The sequence below is a fragment of the Hyaena hyaena genome, unplaced genomic scaffold, assembly GCF_003009895.1.
Source record: "Hyaena hyaena isolate Hyena2069 unplaced genomic scaffold, ASM300989v1 scaffold_620, whole genome shotgun sequence".
Taxonomy (NCBI): domain Eukaryota; kingdom Metazoa; phylum Chordata; class Mammalia; order Carnivora; family Hyaenidae; genus Hyaena; species Hyaena hyaena.
In genome coordinates, this window is record NW_024081254.1 from 1,055,062 (window position 1) to 1,069,126 (window position 14,065).

Genomic DNA, 14,065 nt, shown 5'->3' on the forward strand with positions numbered 1-14,065 from the left:
ACATAACATAAACCTATTAATGGCTTAGTAAAGTTTCTTTTTCACATACACCACAGTCCATTGCAGGCTGGTGGGAGGGGAGACAGAATGCGAGATTTTGTCCGCAGTCACTCAGAGATCCAGTATCCTCCACCTACCAGCTCTGCCAACATCTATGACTCAGAGTCTTCCACTGGAGTCTTCATCTCCTGCCAGAAATCAAGTGATGGGAACATGGCGAAGGCGCACGGTCTCTTCTTCACATCCTCCCTGGAGAGTATTTTAGGAGTAAGGCCCAAAAATGGTATAAATGACTTTTTTTCTCATTTTACTGGCCAAAATCCAGTCCAGCCTATTCAACTACAGGATAGACCGCAGCAGAGAAATGAAATGGTGTTTCAAGACACGTGACTTATCTCTGCCACACGAACCCAACAGCAGAAAAAAAAAAGCACTCATATTAATAAAAGAAGTAGAAGAAAATGTTGAAAGTGAAGCAATTAGCCACCTTAAGGGATTCAGTAAGATCCCACATCCATAGGAAAAAGAGGTTGGTATTTAAAAAAAAAAAAAAAAGAAGAAACATTAAAAATATAATCACCCTAAAAATAAAATAAAATTATAAATAGAATAAGTAGTAGATAGTGACTGGTAAAGACTTCATGAGGGGCACCTGGGTGGCTCAGTCAGTTAAGCGATATACTTGATTTTTTTTTTTTAATGTTTTATTTATTTCTGAGAGACACACACACGGCGTGAGCTGGGGAGGGTCAGAGAGAGAGGGAGACACAGAATCTGAAACAGGCTCCGGGCTCTGAGCTGGCTGTCAGCACAGAGCCTGACACAGGGCTCAAACCCACAAACCGTGAGATCATGACCTGAGCTGAAGCCAGATACTTAACCGACTGAGCCACCCAGGCGCCCCAGCAACCTACTTGATTTTGACTCAGATCATGGTCTGAGGGATCTGCGTGGAGCCTGCTTGGGAGTTTCAGTCTCTCTCTCCCCTACCCCTCCAACTGCCTCCCTCCCTCCCTCTCCTTTTCCCCTACTTTCACTCTCTCAAACATTTAAATAAAATTTTGTAATAATGAAAAAAAGCCTTCATAAGCTACAATTTTGGTGCCCGAGATTGTCCCGGATTATAGAATAGATAAATAAATGGAGAGTACAAAAGTTAAGACACACATAGGAATTTCAACATTTGTCTATTAATATATTAAAAAGTACAAAATGGATTTGATGAGAGGAAATACTCAAACAAGAGAACAGGTACATTTTCAAGCTGAAGGAAAAGGCATACATCTTTAGACTGAAAATTCCTCTTGAGCACAGAAGACTAACATGACCTTCCCTTAGATAAATTGTGATTAAATCTCAATACTCCAAGAAGGAACAAATTTTTAAATATCTCAGAGACATAAATCAGGTACTTACAAATAAATGGGAATTAGATTGTTATTGATATCCCATCTTTACTAACGCTATGTGCTAAAACAAAACTCTTCACAGGTCCATAGAAAAACATTAAAATTTTTACATTCTAAACCTATCAAAAGATCATTCAAATGTAAAAAGACATTTCTGCATATCAAATTGCTCACAAATTTAAGAACTTCAGGCATTCCCTGAAAAAAATTACTGATTCACCAAAACAAAACAAAATTAAAAATAACTTGAGAAAGACATGGACAACATGAAACAGGAGGAAGCAAAGAAAACAGACAACGTATGTTTACACCTAAAAAGTACCTGCTGCAACATTTGAAAATAATGACAATCCCAATGTAACACCCAATTATATATAAAGAGAGGATACAGAAAGGGAAAATATCCTAAGGATGAAGGTTTGTGCAAGAGAAAGTATTAGTATTAACCAATTAAATCTAGACATTGACATAAAATATGAACACATATATTTTATAAAATTTTAAGGGTTGCCACTGGAAAATAGCAATGGGAAGTGAATCTTGAAATTCAGTAAAGGAAAAAAGATATAACCACCATACAAAGATCTCAATCAATAAAAAAAGGGGAAAAAAACGACAGTGTGGAAGACATGAGGGAAAAGCAGGGAAAAAAACATAAAAATTAAACAATAAAGAGAGAAAGAATAAATAAATATAACCAGTATGAATTACAACAAACCTGAATAGGCTGACCTATCTACTAAATTTATTATGTCTTAAAAATTAGATTCTTTAAAAATCTAGGACTGAGTAGAAAGATGGAAGGAAGCTACAGGCTTTTTGCAAAATAAACAACTAAATACAAGATGTGAAATTAAAAGCTAGAAAAATATTTACCAAATGTGAACTTACACAAAGAAAGCAAGTGTCCCATTATTAATATCAGATAAAATATATATTCACACATATGTGTGTTTTTAATATATATATATATATCCTGGTAACAATGAAATGAAACTTGAAGTTAATCACATTGGGTAAGATAAATCATAACATTGAAAACAAAAAACTTTTTAAGTTTTTTAAGAGAACTTTTTAAGTTTTCAGAGAGAGGGAGAGAGAGACAGAACAGGAGCACAAGTGGGGAAGGGGTAGAGAGGGGGAGACACAGAATCCGAAGCAGGTTCTAGGCTCTGAGCTGTCAGCCCAGAGTCCAATGCAGGGCTCAAACCCACCAACTGTGAGTTCGTGACCTGAGCCAAAGTCAGATGCCCAACCGAGCCACCCAGGCACCCCCCAAAATTTTTTCTAAATGATGCATGCATTAAAGAGACAATGAATGTTTTAATTACACAGTACTAGAAATGAAAGAATGTTACTTATCAAAACCTGTGACATTTGGCCAAAGATCCATTTGAAAAAAATTAAGTAGTTTTACAGGCATGCATAGTAGACTAAGAAAATAAGTCAATTAAGAAGTCATCTCAAGAAACCACACACACACACACACACACACACACTAAAAGCAGGTATTAAAAAGAAAAACATTAGAGTTAAAAAAATTAAAAGTTGGTTCTCTGGAAAGACAGCTAATATATATACATTTCTGAAAAATATAAAGAACAAAAGAGAAGCTAGAAAATAATAAAAGAATTCTTTTTTTACTAAGATGTGATAAACTTTTTTTCTAATTTACTTTTTACTAAGCAAAAAGAATTCTTTTTACTTTTTATTAAGAGGTGGATGTGGTTTGTATGTGATTGATACAGCCTCAGAAGAAGAATAGAAATCATTGTGAGGACTAAATGAGGTAATAAATTAAAAACTTAAGTTTTGGGGTGCCTGGGTGGCTTAGTCGGTTGAGCGTCCGACTTTCGCTTAGGTCATGATCTCGCGGTTCATGGGTTCGAGCCCCGCGTCGGGCTCTGTGCTGACAGCCAGCTCAGAGCCTGGAGCCTGTTTCAGTCTGTGACTTGCTGTCTCTCTGACCCTCCCCTGCTCACACTGTCTCTCTCTCTCTCCTAGAAATAAATAAAACATTAAAAAAAAAAAACTTAAGTTTATAACTTAGTAAGTAAATAAACTTAAATAAGTAATCATTAGAGAAGAATGAATGAAGGAAGGAAGGAATGAATGTTAGGACTCAGTAAATTAATATACATGATGGGTTTAATCAGCACCTGGCACATAGCAATGCTACATAAGTGTGTGCTATCATTATTACTTCATTTCACTCAAGTTGCTTCGTGGAGAAAAGATTAGTGATGTAAGAGTGAAAATGAGGGATTAGTTAGAATGGTAGTACAATAATCCAAGGAAAAATGATGAGGGCTTGGATTAGAGGGACAGAAGCAAAGATGATGAGAAATGGATACTTTTTACATAGAGTTTGAAAATAAAGCCAAAAGGATTCACTGAGAAACTCTATGTGGCGTGTGCAGTACGTAGGCAAGTCAGGGATAAATACAAGTTTTCAGGCCCAAGCAGGTGAACAAATGAAACTGTTACTCATGGAGATCAGGAAAATCCATCAGGAGATGGGTCTTAGATATATTAAATTCGAGAATCCTACTAGAAATCCAAATGAAGGTCTAATTCACCTCCACTTCACCTTCACTTCACCATAAACAGTTAGGAAGGTGTTAGGAATGGTCTGTACATGCTCCCAACAGACAAGGATGAAGACTTGATTGATCTGAACTTGGTAAGCAAGATGGCCTAAGCCAGTATTCAATCAGGACCATTAGGATATGCTTGCTTTGTGCTTGCTTCTGACTGTCTGCTCCATCTTCTCCAACCATAAACACATACACATGCACAGATGCATAGAAAAAGGTATAGAAAGGAATATATCCCAACTACAAACAGGTAAGATATCACTGAGGAAGGGTATGATGAGAGTCTCTCTTAATTTTTCTTTATATCCTTCTTTAATACCCAACCTGCTCCCATGTTTTACCCTTTTGTTGTTGCATCAACAAAAACTCTAACACTAATCTTAAATGATTACAATATAAGCCAAATGTTAACATAAATCATATTTGCTTCTAAGTGGTGAGATTATCAGTGTTTATTCTTATCTAGATCTTAAAAATATTCTAGAATAACTAATGTTATAATTATATAAAAGAACACATATTTGAATGTCAGGATAAGAATCAGGAAACATAGGTCCAGATATTACCTCTGATCCAATCCAATAGTATGAAAGCCAATCTCGGCCCCTGTTGCTTTGTTTCTAAAATGAGCAGTTTAAATGATTTCAGACATCCATTAAAGCTCTCATGTACTATGACTTCTTCTCCTCCTTACAGAGAAAAATGAGCTAAATGTTTTGCAAAATCTCTGAAAAGAGGATCTTAAGAAAGAGAGAGGACCTTCTCTATCGCTTAAAACCACAACTATTTTCTTCTATTAAGAGTATGAACATGGGGCAGGCTCAACTGGTTGAGCATATGACTTCTGCCCAGGTAATGGTCTCGTGGTTCATGGGTTTGGGCTCGCATCAGGGTCTCGATGGCCAAGGCTGACACCTTGTAGCCTGAAGCCTGCTTCAGATTCTATGTCTCTCACTTTCACTGCTCTCCTCTCTCTCTCTCTAAAATAAATAAACATTAAAAAAAAAGAGTATGAACATTTGGGACACCTGGGTGGCTCAGTCAGTTAAGAATCGGACTCTTGGTTTCAGCTCAAGTCATGAACTCATAGTTCATGGGTTCAAGCCCCGCAACAGGCTCTGCACTGGTAGCACGAAGCCTGATTGGGACTCACTCTCTCTCCCTCTCTTTCCGCCCCCACCCTGCTTGTGCTTTCTCTCTCAAAATAAATAAATAAACATTTTTAAAAAGTATGAATGGGGGCACCTGGGTGGCTCAGTTAGTTAAGCGTCTGACTCTCAGTTTCAGCTCAGGTCATGATTTCATGATTTCAAGAGTTCTACCCCCAAATTGGGCTCTGTGTTGACAGTGCAGAGCCTGCTTAGGATTCTCTATCTCCCCCTCTCTCTACCCCTCCCTTGCTCATGCTGTCTCTGTCTCTCTCACAATAAATTCTTATGAATTAGACACTGTAATAGGTTGAGCATATAAAAGCAATAAGTGTTAAGATAACCACGAGCCCTGCCCTCATTAAATTTGTCATCCAGTAAGGGCTAAAAAGGAATTAAAACAAGATGAGATTTAAAAACCAAAATGATCATCATCACTGAAACAAAAAATTTCAGATTATTCACGTAAGGGTCACATTTAATAGTTAAACCTTAATGTGCTCGAGCAGCACATTAAAGCTGAGAGGACAACCGAAAGAAGGACACAGATGAAAGCAAATGTTTTTGCCATGTTGGAAGAAAATCAGAGAAAGCTAAAAATCCTTCCAGACCCCCAGGCTCCTGTTTCCTGTGTCTACTCAGGATGAGGCTGACATTTAAGGCAATTCAACTGTGAGAACAAGTTTGACAAAGTATTTCCCCTTTAACTGTGGTGGTTTTCCTTGGAGATGTGACCAAGGCTGTGTTCTCTATATTCTGTACAGAGTTTTACAGACCCATCACCAACACTTGTGCTTAGGTCTCTAAAACTTAGTATACCAGTTACAAAAAAAACAAAACAAAAAATAAATAACACAAAAAATCCCCCCAACTTAGTGTATATTAAGTTCAGAAGGTTGTTAAACTGATTACAGACATCTTTACACGTACATTAATGGGTCGTTTGGTCAGAAAGCAAGATCACACAGCTACAGGGGCACCTGGGTGCCTCAGATGGTTGAGCGTCCGACTTCAGCTCAGGGCATGATCTCACGGTTTGTGGGTTCAAGCACCGCATCGGGCTCTGTGCTGACAGCTAGCTCAGAGCCTGCAGCCTGCTTTGGATTCTGTGTCTCCCTCTCTCTCTGACCCTCCCCTGCTCACACTGCCTCCACTCCCCTCTCTCTCAGAAATAAATAAAACATTTAAATAAAATTTTTTTAAGATCACTAGCTATAGCCACCATATTACCACATACTTTATTGTACTGGATTAAATAGAGTCTTTTATTAACCTCTGACAATCATAGGGTTAGTTATTATGTTCTATAATATGATTAATGGTCAATGTATGTTATGATTAAAATTAAAGAGATTTCTTTTCCCAGGAATTAGAAAAAATGAGAGGATATCAGTTTGGGTAATTTTTTTAAATCAATGCAATAAATGCAGGTATCTAAATAAATTACAGCATTTTACTATAAGATAGGTAATCTATATTCTCTGAAGCAGAAATAATTGTACAATTTTTTAAATTTTACTTTATTATGGAATGAACCCCATATTGATGGGAACATGGACAAACTGCGGAACATTAATATATTTGTAGCATAGTTAATTTGAAATGATGCCAGAGGTATGAATATTATCTTGTAAACGGGCCCTATATGCCAATAATTTATTTAGCTTACTAGTTTTCATTTACAACTCAATTATTCAACATTCATGTATATCATTACTATTTGCTATAGAAATTATATTTATAATTAAGCAACAAGTACATTTAAGATACTTAATTCTCAATTTTCCAGTTATAACATATATGGCCTACCTCTAGATAATTACCATGCACCTCTCCTTTTTGACTATTACAACCAAGATTTCACAATTTACTGAATATAAATTACTTCAAGTTGATAATAATTATGTATGATTTGCACCAGCTAAATTTTCTAATGTTATCATTTACCCTTAGGTATTGTTTTTTTTTAATTAACTCTGATTATGTCTTCTAAGGAGGCAATGTTGGCAATGATTAATAGGCATTACCATGCACAGTGAGTATGTATATTTTATTTAAATGTTTCCCACCAGAATCTTTAGCAATGTTATACAGAAATACTAATGTAGCCATAATTGGCTACTATACATTAAGAGTAGAGATGGATTCACTTATTCTTAAAGAAAACCAAAGAGGAAAGTTTTCCACTTATAAAAGACATAATAGGTCTATTTTAAACAAATACAATGAATTATGCTATTTTATCTGCAATGATTATCTATAGAAATCTCATGAGAAGTAAAATTTTAAATATTAGAAAAGTGTACAATGCCTTGAATATAGCCTTGTAATTTTTCCTAGTCTTATGTGATTAAATATTATATAATATGTCAAGCCTTGTAATTTTCCTAGTCTTATGTGATTAAATATTATATAATATTATGTCATACTACAAGTAATTTAAAACATAAATAAGAAAATATTCCATTTTAAGTACTCTAATCAAACCTAATTTTTACGGTAAGATAGATAAATCTAGATGTACTCAATACCTGAAATGTTACCAATACATAATAAAGCAAGTAAACTGGCAATATTTCTTTCAAAGCCCTTTGGTAAGACAATAATGATTTTAGTTGTTACATGGAAACATAGAATCAAGCAGCGCCTGAGTGGCTCAAAATCAAGCATCCAACTCTTGATTTTGGCTCAGGTCATGATCTCACAGTGGTGAGATCAAGCCTCACCTTGGGCTCTGGGCTGGATGTGGAGCCTGCTTAAGATTCTCTTTCTCTCCCTCTCTGCCCCTTCTAGTACTCTCTCAAGTAAATACATACATAAATATATGACATTCAATCCTTTGTGATAATTTAAGTATTCTGTGTCAATCCATCTATAGTACCTATTTATTTTTTTAAGTTTATTTATTTTGAGAGAGAGAGAATGAGAGAGACAGAGAGAATGAATAAACAGGGGAGGGGCAGAATGAGAGGGAGAGAGAAAGAGAATCCTAAGCAGGCTCTGCACTGTCAGTGCACAGCCTAAGGCAGGGCTCAAACTCACAAACCATGAGATCATGATCTAAGCTGAAGTCAGAAACTGAACTGACTGAGTCACTCAGCCTCCCCTATTCTATCTTTTTTAATGGCACTCATTATTATGTAATTATATATTGTCTTTCCCCACTAGGTTGCAAATTCCATGTGAGCCAAGGTCTTGATGTCCAATTTGCAGCCCTATCAGCATCAACCAGCAGGGGGTTAGCACATTATAAATAATCTATGAGTGTTTGTTAAATGAATAAACTTAAAACCCTAAAGTTTAGTAACATTGGACTACTCATAGAGCTTTGCACATACACAAAACATGCTTCCAAGCATTTCTACCTGCCTAATGTAACCTATGCCCTGTTAGCCATCTGAGAAAACTTTCAACTGATGTCTTTAATCACAAGCTCTGTCTCTCAAAATAAATAAACAAACTAAAAAAATAGCATAAAGAAAGGATTTGGGGTGGAGGAGCAAGAACGGGGAACCTCTACAGAGGGGCCAGAAGAGTTGAAAGATGGGAACACCTGTAAGGTTCAAACACCATGGCTCTGGGATGGCAATGTACCTTCCATTTTGGGGAAAAAAGGGAGTCAAAGGGGCTGCAGCACAGTACATGAGGGTCAGAGGCAGGAAATGAGGTTCTAGTGAAAGGCAGGACATAGATCATGTAGATGCTTCAGGCCATGGAAAGAAATTTGAGATTAATTCTAGTTGCAAAGGAAATCAACCTAGGATTTTCAGTAGAGAAAAACCATGATATAATCAATATTTTTAAGGAGATCATTTTGCCTCTTCTATGCATTATGGAGTAAGTAGCAGGAAGTTCTGGAAGAAGAGAAATCAGTTAGGAGGGTATTTCAGTGATCAAGGCATAAGATTTTAGAGGGTAGTAGTGTGGATGGAGAGACATGAATAGATATAAGATTCATGTTGGAAGTGAAGTCAACAGGACCCGCTAATGGATTTGGCAATTCAAAAAGTTATCCAATGTGATATCTAAGTGTACCTGAACTAGGATAAACTTCTAGCAAAAGTGAGGGTAAACAGAAGACTTGGGTTCTACTTCTGATTTGCCATCTGTATGGCTTTGGGCAATTATTTTACTCTATGGTCCTCAGTTTTCTTGCCCATAAAATGAAAAAACTGACTAAGATGAATTCTAAAGACTTCCTGAGCCCTGACTTCTCATGAATCTGCAGAAAGGTTATAACTACAAGCACATTAAAGAAAGACCTTATAAATATATCCACCTAGGGAGAAAACTAGGTTCACCAAACTGGTCTTTATTTTCAGAATATTTCTGTCACTAGCACATCAGACTAATTTTAATAAAAGGAGTAAGAGTCACCACACTATCATTTAGAACCACCATTCATGACACTTGGTAAACACTCTCAAATTAGCGCATAGGTGATATGTGAGTAATATCAGATGCCAAGCCAGGGGAACTCTTCTGTGTTATGGTTCCCACAGAGTAACAAAAACAATCATGGGCAACTTCCCACAATTGACTCCAAACATCAGAAAGGCCACTGATAGTTTATATCCTCTTATTTTAAAATCTAAATATTAAAAGCAGAACACCTTTGACATTCTACAAAGCCCAACATTCACTCAAAGCATCACAGATCCATACCGTGCCCTGCAAATGGAGTGATCCCAAGAAATGGTCTGTTTTACTGAATCATTCAGATGCTATTTTCCAAGAGACATACACTTTTCTTGTTCCCAGTTTAAAGGTTGCTGATTTCTCTTAGGGTCCAAAAGGGGAGAAACACGGCATTAAAAATACAAGCAGTCGTAGAGCTGTCCCAGTAGGATGCGGTTTCACAGTTATAGTGTTTTGAGACATTTTAAGGATAATGTCTTTCAGGAGAAAGAAAGAAGCAGCACCAGAAATACCAGCATATGAATAACTCTTAGTAGAATCCAACTTTTTCCTATGCCTTTTTTAGGGGAATTCCTTTATAAAAACATTTCACCATGACTCTCAATTGCTTAACTCTATGAACAAATGTAATTCCAAAAACATCCCTATATATACAAGGCACTGGAACACGGAGTAGAGGTATTTTTAATGGCATGTTTTTGCCTATGAGAAACATTTGCTGGGTAGAAATAAATTCTTATTCCTATTTGTAAAGAAAAGCAGCATGAAGTCAAGTCAGATGAAGATAAATGGAAAATAAAGGTAACTTGCTCACACTTTTATCTGTAAAGACATGCTTAACTTTAAAAAATTCTTCCTGGAAAAGATACTGAATATAGTATGTGACTGAAACCAAGATTATTATACACATTTGGAAAATAGTGGAGGAGGACTCTAATATATGCTAGGAATTTGGAGACTAAATTCCTGTCGGCATTTAAGATTAGTAAGGTAATAAAAAATAACTGATTAATACAAGTTTTGATATAGGATCTTTCCTTAAAGTTGGTTTTACAGAGAATGGATCTTGGGAAAGGCCTCCAAGTCAAGAGAGCTCATAGAAGATGTCTTCCCAGTGAAAGTGGCATCTGCAGATTCCCTCCAGCTAGTGAATTATAGTGTAGAAGTTGAGCCTTTTAGTGCAACAATGGCAGCATAACTAAACATGCAAGTAATTGCTGATGCAACTGATAACTCTTTTTCAGAGCTCACAGTGTTTTAGAAAATATTTCAGCAACTCTTAGAACACTGTGTTAGGTTGGTGATTAAGATTTCTCTGTATATGCAAGCATACCAAACGTAGGTATGGACACTTTATGAAGTGGGAATTGCAAGCTCAAAGTCAGAGCTGAGTAAATGATCTTGAAATCCTACCATTTTGATGTTATGGCCATGAAATCATGCAATATTCCTTGATAGGCTGTAAAAAGAAAAAAATATCTCTGGCATTGTAAAGTAGGGGATTATATGTTATACAATGATGAATTAAAAAGACACCTGATATCGTAAAGAAAAAATAGAAATGACTCAATACTTTTTATTACTTACTAAAAGATATGAATAATTTACAATAGAAGAAAGGCAAATGGCTCATCGACAAGAAAAATGTCAACCTCACTAACAAGAGAAACTTAAAAATCAAACAAATTGAATCAAGGTATATTTTATCTATAAAATGGCTAAAGTTTTGTTTTTAATAATTTGGCCACATGTTGGCCAAAACAGCAGGTTATAAAACAATACGCACCATATGATTTCCCTTTTAATAAACAATTGACATAGATTTAGATAGAAAAGACAGTAAAGGCATTTAGATCAAAATGTTAATCCTGATTTTATTAGATAATGCCAGTTCATTTTAATTTTATATTTTTTCTTATTTTTTGCGGGGTGGGGGGAGGGTTCCAAGCTTCCTGGAATAAGAGGCTTTATGATGAAAACAGGAAATTAAAAATTGGGTTAAAAAAATAGGGTCAACCAAAAAAGCCTATTGTGCTACTGTGTCATTTACATTTATCAATACTCTTAGAAATACATGTTTATCAACACAAATAAAGCACTTTCAATTACCAGAAGACATAATGCATTCCTAGAGGGTAATTTCCATTAAAATATTTATCTCATTTGGTAAAGATCATCCTACTGGAAATCCACTCAACTTCATGAAGATACACATTACTAAAAAGTTTGGTCACCAAAACACATGTGTTAAAATAATTAACCATGTTCAAATTCTGCAGTTGAAAAGGTATCCAAAGATCTTTGAGATTTAGACATGTAATGACAGCCTATTATCACCTGGCTAGAACAAAAATACAAATTGGTTGTTCCTTGGCTCTTATATCAGATGTGATTACCATCCTTGTCCTACTCTCACCTTCTCTAGTTCTCAGTCACATTAGATGTTAAAATATTCCCCTATGATAATAAAGGATGTATAGAATCCTCATTGCTCTCTTGTTATTATAATAGGAATATAAGAATTAGGCTGAAGATGCTCTTAAAATAAAGAACAATGTTGTTAGGCGAATTAAAGAAGAAATCTAGGAGAGCTGATTACATTACTAGAGGGATTATTTCCAAGTTTTTAAGACACTGTAGGTAAGTAGATGATGATGTTTCTAAATTAATTGTATCTTCATTAGCATAGGTTCAGCATTACTTCATATTGTTGTTTAAAAAATTGCTCTAGGATTGGCTTCACGCTTCCTTGATGTCCCTGGACAGGCGCTAAGCAATTGTGAAATCACCAAAAAGGAAGGAAGACTTCAAGAAGTCATCGAAACCCTTCTCTCTTTGGAGAAACAGACCCGCACTGCTTCTGACATGGTGTCTACATCCCGCATCTTAGTTGCAGTAGTGAAGATGTGCTATGAGGCTAAATAATGGGATTTACTTAATGAAAATATTATGCTTTTGTCAAAAAGACGGAGCCAATTAAAGCAAGCTGTTGCAAAAATGGTTCAACAGTGCTGTACTTACATTGAGGAAGTCACAGACCTTCCAATCAAACTTCGATTAATTGATACTATGCGAATGGTTACAGAAGGAAAGATTTATGTTGAAATTGAACGTGCTCGACTGACTAAAACATTAGCAACTATAAAAGAGCAAAATGGTGACGTGAAGGAGGCAGCCTCCATTTTACAAGAGTTACAGGTGGAAACCTATGGGTCAATGGAAAAGAAAGAGCAAGTGGAGTTTATTTTGGAGCAGATGAGGCTCTGTCTAGCTGTGAAGGATTACATTCGAACACAAATCATCAGCAAGAAAATTAACACCAAATTTTTCCAGGAAGAAAATACAGAGGTAAGCATGTCTCTTACCTACAAGTTCACTATAGAAGTATTTGGAAAAAACCATAAGTCCCAATTTATTATATTGACTTTTTTTTTCAGAAATTAAAGTTGAAATATTATAACTTAATGATTCAGCTGGATCAACATGAGGGGTCCTATTTGTCTATTTGTAAGCACTACAGAGCAATATACGATACTCCCTGAATACAGGCAGAAAGTGAGAAGTGGCAGCAGGCTCTGAAAAGTGTTGTCCTCTATGTGATCTTGGCTCCTTTTGACAATGAACAGTCAGATTTTGTTCACCGAATAAGTGGCGACAAGAAGTTAGAAGAAATTCCTAAATACAAGGATCTTTTAAAGCTTTTTACCACAATGGAGCTGATGCGCTGGTCCACGCTGGTTGAAGACTATGGACTGGAATTAAGAAAAGGGTCTCCTGAGAGTCCAGCAACTGATGTGTTTGGTTCTACGGAGGAAGGTGAAAGAAGGTGGAAAGACCTGAAGAACAGAGTTGTTGAACATAATATTAGAATAATGGCCAAGTATTATACGAGGATAACCATGAAGAGGATGGCCCAGCTTCTCGATCTGTCTGTTGATGACTCAGAAGCTTATCTTTCGAATCTAGTAGTTAATAAGACCATCTTTGCTAAAGTAGACAGGTTGGCAGGAATTATCAACTTCCAGAGACCCAAGGATCCAAATAATTTATTAAATGACTGGTCTCAGAAACTGAACTGACTGATGTCCCTAGTTAACAAAACTACACACCTCATAGCCAAGGAGGAGATGGTGCAAAGTCTGCAGTAGGTTCTCCGCGCCCAGAATGCTTTTAGAAAAGAGTTAAAATTGGAAGTCATGGTCATTAAAAAAAAAAAAGACTGTTATGGTGTATATGTTGGGGTTTTTTTTTTCTATTCTCAGCCCTTTGTCTAAAATTTAAAAGATAGTGACTATGTTTAAGGCCCCTTTCGATCTTTCACTTCCCTGATTTTATCGTTAACTTTGCATTTGCAATTGGTGCAAAAAAAAAAAAAATACATTTCTATGGTCTACGTACTCAAAAAAAATTGTGTCGTCACTTACCCAAATGTGTTTTTTTCTCATTTGAAAACTTTTTAGCTATTATTTGTTCTCACTCAGCTAACAGCCTT

The 14,065-nt window shown here is 36.1% G+C and overlaps 1 protein-coding gene across 1 annotated transcript; it reads left to right on the forward strand.

Annotated features, from left to right (window-relative positions):
- The first annotated feature begins 12,372 nt into the window (after nt 1-12,372).
- LOC120249015 (26S proteasome non-ATPase regulatory subunit 12-like) lies at nt 12,373-13,790 on the forward strand. Its single transcript, XM_039257496.1, is given in 2 exon segments — nt 12,373-12,921; nt 13,011-13,790. Coding segments are annotated over 2 exon segments (1,194 nt in total). The 5' UTR covers nt 12,373-12,438; the 3' UTR covers nt 13,722-13,790.
- Nucleotides 13,791-14,065: the final 275 nt, after the last annotated feature.